Source organism: Grammomys surdaster, unplaced genomic scaffold, assembly GCF_004785775.1.
Source record: "Grammomys surdaster isolate TR1022 unplaced genomic scaffold, NIH_TR_1.0 168, whole genome shotgun sequence".
Classification (NCBI taxonomy): domain Eukaryota; kingdom Metazoa; phylum Chordata; class Mammalia; order Rodentia; family Muridae; genus Grammomys; species Grammomys surdaster.
Window position 1 is genome coordinate 2,540,963 of NW_021604616.1, and position 12,114 is coordinate 2,553,076.

Here is a 12,114-nt window from a genome sequence, read left to right on the forward strand (position 1 = left end):
AGGATCACAGGTGAGGCCACAACATATGCCCCAACACCCAGAACTGGGACCCTCAAGATCCAGGGACACAGGAACCCCCGCCCAGCCAGAGGCAGGGATTTCCCCTGTTTGTACCAGTGCTTGAGTGGACCCAGGGCTCTGTCTCCTCACCCACCCCCCCTACAACACCCAGAGGAAGCTGGACTCCCAGGAGATCTGACACACCCAGGATCACAGTTGCGGCTACAACATCTGCCCCAACACTCGGTGTAACTGAGATCCCTATGGAAACCAGGAAGCAGGACTCTCCCCCACCCAAACCCCCACCCCTACTCAGCCAGAGGCAGAGGTTCCTTCTGGCTTGCACTTGTCTGTGGAGCAGATCCAGGGCTCTGGCTTACCACCCACTCCTGCAACACACAGAAAAAGCTTGACTCCCAGGAGCTCTGCCACACCCAGGATCTCAGGATCACAGAGACAGCTGGACTCCCAGAAGTTGTGACACAACCAGGCTCACAGGAGGGACAGGTTCCAGTCAGAGACAACAAGGGCAGTGAGAATTAATGATAACCAGATGGTGAGAGGCAAGCTCAAGACCATAAGCAACAGAAACCCATGCTATTTGACAACATCAGAACTCCCACCACACCAAGCCCTGGATACCTCAACACACCTGAAAAGCGAAATTCAGATCGAAAACCCATTTCATGAATATTATAGAGGATTTTAAGAAGGTCCCTTAAATAAAGGAAAATATAGGTAAACAAGTAAAAGCCCTGAAAGAGAAAACACACGAATCTCTTAAAGAAATAGAGGAAAACACAATCAAACAGGTGAAGGAATTGAACAAAACCATCCAGGATCTAAAAATGGAAATGGAAAAACCTAGGAAAGAGATCTGGAGTCATAGATACAAGCATCACCAACAGAATACAAGAGATAGAAGAGAGAATCTCAAGTACAGAAGATACCATAGAAGACATTGGCATAACAATCAAAGAAAATGCAAAAGCTCCTAACCCAAAACATTTAAAAATCCAGGACACAATGAAAAGACTGAACTTAAGAGAATTAGGTATAGAAGTGAGTGGGGATTTCCAACTCGAAGGGCCAGCAAATATCTTCTACAAAAGTGTAGAAGCAAACTTCCCCAGCATAAAGAGAGATGCCAATAAACATACAAGAATCCTATAAAACACCAAACAGATGGGACCAAAAAAGAAATTCCTCCCATCACATAATAATTAAAACACCAATATGCACAAAGCAAAGAAAGAATATTGAAAGCAGTAAGGAAAAAAGGTCAAGTAACATATAAAGGGGACCCACCAGAATTAAACCAAACTTCTCAAGAGAGACTCTAAAAGCCAGAAGATCTTGGGCAGAGGTCATGCAGACACCAAGAGAACAATAATGCCAGCCCAGGCTACTATACCCAGCAAAACTTTCAATTATCATAGATGGAGAAACCAAGATATTTTATGAAAAGCCAAATTAGTGCAATATCTTTCCACCAATCCAGCCCTACCGAGGATAATAGAAGGAAAGCTCCAACACAAGGAGAGAAATTACACCCTAGAAAAAGCAAGAAAGTTATCTTCTCAGGACAAACCCAAAAGAAGAGAACCACACAAAAATAACAGGAAGCAACAATCATTAGCTCTTAATATCTTTCAACATCAATAGATTCAGTTCCCCAATAAAAATATATGTACTAACAGGCTGGATATGTAAAAAGGACCCAGCATTTTGCTGCATACAGGGAACATACTTTAGTGACAAAGACAGACACTACCTCAAAGTAAAAGGCTGGAAAAAGTTTCCTGGCAAATGGTCCCCAGAAACAAGCTGGAGTAGCAATACTAGTGTCTAATAAAATAGATTTCCAACCAAAGGTTATCAAGAAAGATGGGGAAGGGTACTCCATACTCTCTCACCAATCGACAGATCATGGAAACAGAAACTAAACATTGACACAGTGAAATTAAGGGAAGTTATGAACCAAATGGACTTAACAGATATCTAAAAGATAGGGGAGAAGTACAGAAGAGGGTCAGGAATTTGAAAGGAGGTGTAGCAGAGGAGGAGAGGAAACAGAGTAGCCACTAGAAAGTCCCAGATGCCAGGAACTAAAGAGGTTCCCAGGACCCAATAGGGAGGACATTAGCCAAAAATACCCAACAAGGGGAGATAGAACCTGTAGAGATCATATCCAGTGGGTAGATATGGCCCCCAGTTGAGGGATAGGGCCATCCACCCACCTGAAAAAATCCAGAATTCCTATTAAAGGAAATGCAGGGACAAAGAGTAGAGCAGAGAGACTGAAGGAAAGTCCATCCAGAGACTTCCCCACCTAGGGATCCATCCTATCTAGAGACACCAAACCCAGACACTATTGCTGATGCCAAGAAATGCTTGCTGACAGGAACCTGGTAAAGCTTTCTCCTGAGAGGCTCTTCCAGAGCCTAACTAATACAGATGCAGATACAGGCAGCCAAACATTGGACTGAGTGTTGGGACCTCAATGGAGGAGGTAGGGTAAAGACTGAAGGAGCTGAAGGGATTTCCAACCCCAGAGGAAGAACAACATTAACTAACTAGACACCTCAAAGCTCCCAGGGACTAAACCACCAATGAGAGAGTCCACATAGGGGGATCCATGGCTCTAGCTGCATATGTAGCAGATGATGGCCTTCTCTGACATCAGTGGGAGGGGAGGCCCTTGTTCCTGTGAAGGCTCAATGTCCCAGTATGGGGGAATACTATGGTAGTGAGTCAGGAGTGGGTGGGTGGGTAGGAGGGAGAGCATTCTCCTAGAGGCAGGCAGGGAGGGGAAAGGAGATAGGGGGTTTGTGGAGGGGAAACTAGGAAGGGGGACAACATTTGAAATGTAAAGTAAAATAACCAATAAAAAAATGAATAAAAAAAGCATATATCTTGGTATAGAAAAATGTTACTATCATTAATCCATTGTGTTTTTTTTATGAAAATATTGTTAAGTAATTTTATTTCCTTTGATTCTGTGAATCATGGTACAGTAGGTAGTTTCTTTGGAGTCTGAAGTGTTTTAAATGAGTCTTGGAAAAGGGTTGGTTGATGTATACCCACAGGGCATAGGACCTACCAGAGAGGACAGATTTTTAAGTTTTTCCAAAACAGGAAAGTAAATCACAAGGAATAACGGGAGTGAAAGCAAGCAACTGCTGAGTTGCCATACTATTGACCTCTTCATGACAATATATTATTCTTCTGGTTCATTCTGGTTTGAAAAGGGTTCATTGTAGACCTTCTGAATATGGAATTTTATCTTAATCACCTCAAGTGTTTGCCTGTTAATTTAGCCATGCACAATACATTCTCATTCCCTAGGGTTGGGCAGGAGGTGACGATGGAAAGAACTTTCTTTGTTACTACTTTCATTAAGCAAATTTAAATATAGTTGGTACTGTGAATTAACCAGGGTTTCCTAATTTTAACATCATCATAAGTACACAGTTATGCGTAAACCCTGGTTTTCCATTCAGGGCCGTGTGCAAAGAAATAGTGAGGATAGAGTATGTTAATTCAAAATTCCACTCTTGGTTTCTGTCACAGTATGGACAAGGTGAACAGGGGGTTATGAACATGGCCTCAGGATTTCAAGTATCACAATTACAGTTTTCTCTCCAACATTCCAGTTGTTGGTATCAGCTACTGTCTTCCGCTTCCTGTGATGGAAACAGAAAGGTGCGACTAAGCCACCATGTGCAATGTTCAGAGTGTCTTCCGCTTCCTGTGATGGAAACAGATAGCTGCGACTAAGCCACCATGTGCAATGTACAGAGTAGGAAAGAATCTGGAGAGCAATCTCAGGAGAGAAGGTTCTGCAGTCTATGGGTTGTACTCCACCATTAATGCCTGCTCAGAAAGGAACACAACATACACACACACACACACACACACACACACACACCCGTAGGAAATGTTCCATCTGCTGTTGAAAGTAGCTCATTTTCCAGTATGTTACAGATGAAAGGAGTCTGTCTCTTAATTACAACATAACATAAAGTGGGCTTACACTAGGCGTCAGGGTCATGGCAAGGTCAAAATGTACTGCGTCAGTTGAGACAGATTACATATCCCAGAACGGAGAAGTCAAGATCAACACTTGCAAGATGGAGGGGCGCTGAGACTCTGCATGTGGTCAGACCTGGCAGTTGGTGCTCGTGCTTGCTGGGCATTCTTCTGCAGTGCTTTTCTTTTCTCTGCCATTCCCATATGAAATTTCTCCTGTTAGTGAGAACCAATTTTAAATGGTTTGGGGGCATCTGCTTTTTTATTCTGCCTAGTTCTAGAAGAATACTTCCATTTAATTTCCAAAGAAATTCACGGCATCTGTAATATGTTCATGCTTTATTATTAAAACCAAAAGAAACTCAAGACCATATCCATTTGATAGGCACAGAAGTAATGTATGCTAAAGGATGCGTATCTTTCCTATCTGGCAGGTAAGTAGACTTAGTACAGTACTCAGTAGATGCTTACAAACTTTGGCTGAATTACGTAGGGTATGTGTAATATTTAAGGATCACATCTAAACATAATTTGAGCATGCTGTTCTCAAATCTGTTTAAGACATATGGTTATAAATAATAAATTAATATTTATTCTAGCAAAACCATTTAGGAATTAATTAAGCCTATTATTTTGAATGTTGTAGCTGATGTTCTGGTATTACAAACCTTAAAAGGTTTCACTGGTATCTCTAAATCCATAAAATGTCCTGCACATCCAACGACAGAGGGCTTAGAATTAGATCTCCGAAGTCAAAAGTATAATAAGCTTATTAACCAAGTGGGAAGCAAATACAGTACAAATGCATCAGGAAAGTCTATTTCTTTTTTCCACTCCCGGCATAAAAGATAGAGGAATTTGGATACCAGGTGGGAAGGTTTTGTTAAAGCACACATAGGCACAGCACCGAATGGCTTCTTTCTGATTCAATTTCATAAATCGCTACATGAGGAAGCACTCTCTGGTAGACAACCCTCAGAAATCAGCACTTAATATGGCAGTAATGGTTATTGCTGTCATTCTTTACATCTTTAAAAATAATTAAGCATTACTGCACAGGCATTATAAAGTTCCCCCTATCACCATTAAGAGAATATTTGAGGTTTGATGTAATTTAGCAAATTACATTATACAGTAGTTAAGGTTTTATGCAGTGGAGTTAACTGAGTAGTAGTTAAGCACACTTCCCATACAGGGCATTGTACAGAGTTACATGTTCCAGCTGCTGTCAGTTCTGTTCCAGTGTCATTATTGCTTTGCAGGCTGATGTTCCTCAGGGAGTGATTCGAGTGCAAGCTCCCCATCTTTCAAAAGTTTCCATGGCAATACAGCTAACTGAAGAACTAAAAGCCAGCGATGTACTTGCCAGGTTTCTCAGCCAAGAAAGGTAGAGGCCTGTTTTAATTATTCTGTTGGATAACTCACTTTTATATTTATTCTCTCTCTCTCTCTCTCTCTCTCTCTCTCTCTCTCTCTCTCTCTCTCTTTCTCTCTCCCTCTCCCTCTCCCTCTCCCTCCCTCCTTTCTTGCCTCTCCTTTTTCCAGCTCAGTGTGTGTGTGTGTGTGTGTGTGTGTGTGTGTGTGTGTGTGTGTGTGTGTGAGAGGGGGGGAGCACATGAACAGCAGAGCAGATTTGACAATGAGACCCTTGGAAAGAATAGTCAGAGGTAGACTGTGTGCAACTTGAAGTTGTTTTACATAGCACAGCGTGTGAGCAGCCCTTCACCATTTGCCTACAATGAGCTTGGCAAATGAAACTACCACAACGGTCTTTACAGAGCACTTGGTTGGAGGTTAATTATTGTTTGTAGGCTGTTACAAAGATTGCTAATTAGGATGCAGTGGGATTAAAATGAAGATGTAACTTTCCTCCATGAAATTTAATGAATAAGAAAGAAATGTTCCATTTGAAAACTGAAAGTTTGGGTGATTGCAAAGGACACCCAGGCCCTGAGATCTGAAGTCAGGAGAAGAGAACAAGCTGTCCTCATTACGGGAGGACCATGTCCTTTTTTGTCCTGGGGCAGATGCTAACTATACAGTCCTTAGAAAGCTCCTCCTCATTGTATGCATTATAGTCTGTGTGGTTCCCATTCGACCTGTCTTAAATTTGAGAGGTCCTATAGCTTTTCACATTTAAATATCTTACTTTTGGCTTACATAATATTCCTCCTATTTATGCCATGGAATTAAATTTTTATTTTAGAAAATGTGTGTGTGTGTGTGTGTGTGTGTGTGTGTGTGTGTGTGTGTACAAATTTATGGAGTCCATTCTCTTTTCCTACCCTCCTGTGGATCCTAAGGGCTAAACTCAGGTCACAAGGCTTCTGCAAGAAGCGCCTTTACCCACTGAGCTGTCTTATCAATCAAGAATTTTAATCTAAAGTTCTTAAAAGAAATCCAGAATGTTAGCATCTAATACTCTTAGCCTTTCATTGAGGTTTATATCATGTTCTACCGATGGGGAGGAGCTTCAGTCAGGTTTTCTGCTGATGCCTGTGCAGAGTCAATAAAGCATCTTATGTTAATATTTGTACTCTGAGACTTTGCTAAGTGTTAAAAGGAGTAGAAACCTTAAAACAACCGCTCATTCCCCATTGTATAAGTTGGGAGAATGGATGGACCTTCATAGCTCATAGATGTCATGAAGTGGCATGGGAACTGTGGGGCAGTCACACTCAGCACTCTGCAGACTAGCATCAACTTCCCTTGCAGTGGAAGTCTGCAGCAAACACCATCATTCCTTCTGTTTCACTGATGAGAGCTTAGCTAGAGAACACATTTGCCTCAGATCACACATGAACCTATATTTTGTCTACAGAAGCATTCCCTAAACTCATCTCATACCAGCCTCTGGGAGTCACACTGGCATTAAAGCCCTGAGTTGAATCTCTCAGAATTAGGGGCTGGGTGCATTTGGAATTTCTCAGATTGACCTTTTCTCCCTGGAGTGTCTCTACTACAATAAAGTTAACTAGCTCCATCTCTCATCCCCAACTTTGACCTGTAGATGCCACTTTTGACCTTCCTTTCCTCCATGGGCTTGTTCCCTTCCCTCCCAGATGTGTTTCTGGAGTTCCAGATAATTTGACACAGCAGACTCCTACAAGCTCCAAGGACTTCTGTTCATCTTCCCTATTTAGATGTTCCAATGGTAACTCCTTATGAAGTTGTACAATGTGTTCAACTGTGACTTTAATAGTTTGGGTACAACCAGAAACACTAGTCCGTATATTCAAATGCATACTGTAATGGTTTGTATATGCTCTGCCCAGGGACTGGCACTATTAGAAGGTGTGGAATAGGTGTGTCACTGTGGGAGTGGGCTATAATACCCTTATCCTAGCTATCTGGAAGCCAGTATTCTGCTAGCAGCCTTCAGATAAAGATGTAGACCTCTTAGCTCCTCTGGCACCATGGCTGCCTGGATGCTGTCATGTCCCTGCCTTGATAATAACGGACTGAATTTTTGAACCTGTAAGCCAGCCACAATTAAATGTTGTCCTTATAAGAGTTGCCTTGGTCATGGCATCTGTTCACAGCAGTAAAACCCCTGACTAAGATACATGCTATTCTGGCTTCAACTTGTGGCTGGTGTTTTAAATGCTAATATTGTCATGTATTCTGTGTATATTTATATGTGCACATGGGTACACGTGCCACAGTGCTTGAACACGTTTTCTCCTGCCATGTTAGTTCTGGGTCATTGGGTTTGGCAGTAGGAACTTTTTCCTACTGAACATCTCCCACATCCAAGCTTAAAGTCTTCATTTTTCATTTGGAGGAGCAGGGCAGAATAGAACTTCCTTAAATTCTTGTGGGAACTGAGTAGGAAAGTGACCACTAAGTCCTATTGATGTATGTGGGACACAGAGTGAGGGCAGTCCTCAGTAAGCATATGTACTGTGTATTTTCTTTAATCTGTACTTTTTCCCATTCATATCCCACCTGTTTGGAACAGTCTGGAAGCTAGCTCACTTTCCCTCACCATTCCCTGTCTAACTATCTCAGCCCAAGCCAATGAGCATACATCAGAGCAAAAACAACAAAAAATTGGCCATTCTCCCATCAGTCTTTAGTAAAATATTGATGCCTCTCATTTTGTTAGGAATTTGTTGATCTTATATGAAAGCTATCTTGTGCCAGAAAATTTGTTTAAGCTTCCTGGAAAAGGAAAGAACTGTGTAGATATTTGGGTCTTGCTCTGAGAGCAATATTGGGAGGTTCTTAAAAATCAAGTCTTTTATAATATTCCTTTGGGGTTTTCTAGCCACAGTAACTCTTGATTGGAATCAGAGTATGACTGTTGGTTGGTATACAAGACAGCAGGTAGAAACTTAAGCCTGGGCAGACAGAAATGCAGTGGGCGTGGTGCTGGGAGGAGAAGATGGGATAACCAGAGAACCATAAGTGCTTATTAAACATGCACTTATGCTAGGAAGTCCTTGGAGCCTGAGTAGTGTCAGACTTGCTTATTTTCCTCTTGCTAACATGATGTATTTCCTCTAGGCTTGAAAAAATTATGTGTATGGGTGTTTTTGAGTATGTGTCTATACCATGTGTATACAGTGTCTATGGACTCACAGAAGATGTTTGATTCCATGGAAATGGAGTTATAGCTGGTTCTAAGCCACCTTGTCCCAGTCCTCTGAAAGGTTAATCAGTGTTCTTAACTACTGATTTATCTCTTTAGCCTCTCTCCTCTGGACCTTTTATTAGCAACCCACAACTTTTCTGTTCACCTAACCCACACACCACAGAAGATTTTAAAAGCAAATTCTGGAGCTTCCTCCTAGAAATATAAAGTTTGGCTCTAAAGTTTTATCAGGTTTCTGAAGTGATTCTCTTATAGAATTACTTAGAAAAATCACTGAATTGGAAGTTTTTGTGTATGTGTGCACTTAATATTTTAGAAAAGTTTACTTTTATAACTAATATGTAAATCCAAAAAATATACATAGTTACTTAGTAGTGAGAGGTTGCCATTTGTGGATATACTATGTAAAGTCAAAACATGGCAGAATATATCTATTGGCTTAAGATACAACAGCTTTTTGTGGTAGATGGAAAAGTCTATTCTTTGAAGAATGTAAATGTATAAACAGCACACTGAGTGATGTTAAGTCCTGAGTGCACTGTTTGGTTGGACACACCTTCCAAATTTGAATGGCCAGCATATGGGACAGGTCTCAATTGCTTGTAGTCATCTTGTACACCACTACTGTCTTCTCACACAGTCTCATAGTGAATACCAAGCACAATGAGAAAACGGAGTCAGAGGCTTGGCCTTTACAGGAACAGATAATCATATTAATAGTCATACAATATCAATGCTGTATTAACTTGAGTTTTCAGTGCTTATAAATTTAGAACCTGATTTATCCCATTGCCATTAGATATCTGATTCTATTTATTTCATTTCTAAGTGGGACACTTTTATTACCTGTTTGGCATATTTAACAGATGGGAAAAATACAAAAGTGTATAACTACAGTATGTCTGAGTTATGAATTATCTATGCTGGCTAGAACTCCCTAGCCTGTTAAATAGATTTATTTGCAAGCAGTTTAACGATGCAGCTAATCAGTTTGTTTTGTCCCTGATAGTGGGGTTGCCCAGACACTCAAAAAAGGAGAAATTTTCCTGTATGAGATTGGAGGAAATATTGGTAAGCACAATTTCATTCTATGTGGTGATGTTGCCAATAGTTGATATTTATATCTGTAAAAGAAAAATGTTGCTATATTCTAAAGCAATAATAGCAAGCCATAGACAGTTGCTGGTTGGTATGGGTTTGCTGAGTGGATTGACTGTTCTTTCTGGGGCTTCTTTTTTAGCCCATTCTGTTTGCATAGTCATTAGAACTCACCCTCGGCACATTTGACTGTTCCTTTCACTGTTAGATCTTGGAAATTAGTGTGGTTTCTTGGCTGGATTAAAAATGACTGCTATGTTTAATAAAGGTGGGGATGATTTTAATGAAGCATTTAAAGTCCATCACACAAAGCGTTTTTCTGCATCTTAATTTAATTTGATTCTGATACTTAGAGAATGACTAGACCACCCAATTGACTTTTTCAATGCCTGGGCTAGTCCTTTGAATGCTGTCATGAGAAACCAGGATAAGAGAGTGATAAAGACTTTGAAATCTAAGCTCTTGAGCCATTGCTATAGTTTTATGATTGTGCCCGCTGTCTTAACTTACACCACATCTCCTTTACAGGGGAACGTTGCCTCGATGATGATACATACATGAAGGACTTGTACCAACTGAACCCGAATGCTGAGTGGGTCATAAAATCCAAGCTGGTGTAGACAACTATCCCGAGGACATGTCATCATTCTTGCTGTGTCAAGAGTGTAAATAAAAGTAGCAGGTTTCTTAACTATTCAGCTGTACCCAATTATTACAAAGTGACATCCTCAAGCCTTAAAATTATAAATTTTTTGTGACTTCCACAATTGTTAATTATTATTATTAGAAAACAAATATTTTTGAAGTAAATGAAAAGGGGTCTTAGTTACCTTGTGGGCTGTTTATACACACTTAAAAATGTGACAGTTTTCTTTTGTATAGAATAACTTCTCTACCACTTTTTTTTTCTTTATGGTACTAGGTATGGAACAAGAACGTTGCTCATAGTGGGCAAATTCTTTAGGACACCTAGTGATATCTCTAGCAGATTAAATACTCTTTCCTAATAGATTTATGAATAGAGTTTTGGGTTGATTACATTTTAAGAATGTTGTCTTCCCTTTCTTACCTCTTCTCATTTACTTTCCCTTAATAAAATTTGCTTTTTAACCAGAAAGAGATAGTTAATAGCAGGTATGGAAAGCTATGAAGGCAAAGATAACTCAGCAGTATTCTTGTTACCACAAGATGTTAGTACTCATGGCTTCAAATCATCTGTCTATACAATGCAGGCATTTATTTCTTGAGCTTATCAAACTCATGTGCACAAAGCTGTATTCATTATCAAGACCCAGACTGCCAGGACCTTCCAATTATCACCAAAGTATTAAATGCCTAAACACTCAGGGGAAAAGCTGTTTGTGTGTACAACACTTTTTCAGATGGAATCTGAAAAGTCACATATCAAGTTACTTGGCAACATTATACAAACCACAATAGTACAACCTGGAACCATTGGAGAATGCATTGTAAAATGCCACTTTCCCTCCTGCCAGAATGAGTCTACAGGGCATGACAATCATTTATGTGAACAAGGCTTTGCCTGTGTGTATATTTTAAAGAATCTGAGTCAGTTTGTTAAGATGCTGTAGAAAGTATTATCCCCAGGGCTTTTTGTGCACAGAGCATACTGTGACAGAACACGGACCTCTGCTGTAAATAAGAGAAATGAAATATGAGCAAGGTTCACTATTTTATAAGGGTAGAGTGTCATTGACGAGAGGTGGCATTTGTGGATGAGGTACCGATGTGTCAGTGACTCTGTTGGTAGTTCTTTAGGGGAAGCTGTGCATCCTCAGAAGCTCTTGATGCCACTCTAGGAAGGAAAGTGCTGTTCACAAGAACAGGGAATGTCGAGCATACAGTGACGAGAGTGGCCTGTGGATGGATGAGCGCTGTGGTAGCACCATGGATGGGTGCTTCGGTAACGCCATGGGGATTTGTGCCATTGCTTTTTGTATTTAAAGAAATTTTATAATTAAATGACTTTTTCTAAACAATCTTCTCTTGGAATTATTGCTTTTATACAGGTGTGTATATTCATGGGTCTATGTTTGTTTAAATTATTTTAATTAACGGTCTATTTTCAATGTAATTAAGTCCTATTTCCTACTACTCTTTATTGGTTCTATGTTCCTGTGTAGTTTTTAAATTCAGAAGGCGTTTGAGAAAAACTTATTTTCTGTTTTAGGTTTCTTCCTCTGTATCCCCTTACATAAATATCTATCCCTTAGGGCTTTCAAAAATATATTTTAGTCTATTCTTTATTATAAGAGTATATTCATTTCCTATTTTAACAAACTTTTTATTAATGATTTATTGTTCAATGCAAACAATGAACAATTCTGAAGAAAAAAATATGTGCTTGAAACAGTTAGGGCTCTTCA

The 12,114-nt window shown here is 40.1% G+C and overlaps 1 protein-coding gene across 2 annotated transcripts in view; it reads left to right on the top strand.

Moving 5' to 3' along the window:
- Nucleotides 1-11,727, top strand: part of Arhgap18 (Rho GTPase activating protein 18) — a 162,114-nt gene extending 150,387 nt beyond the window's left edge. For both annotated transcript variants that reach the window (XM_028766460.1, XM_028766461.1), the window contains exons 13-15: nucleotides 5,295-5,419; nucleotides 9,639-9,700; nucleotides 10,256-11,727. In XM_028766460.1, coding sequence (XP_028622293.1) covers nucleotides 5,295-5,419; nucleotides 9,639-9,700; nucleotides 10,256-10,347 — 279 coding nt within the window. In that variant the 3' untranslated portion in view covers nucleotides 10,348-11,727. The remainder of the gene's footprint in view (nucleotides 1-5,294; nucleotides 5,420-9,638; nucleotides 9,701-10,255) is intronic.
- Nucleotides 11,728-12,114: the final 387 nt, after the last annotated feature.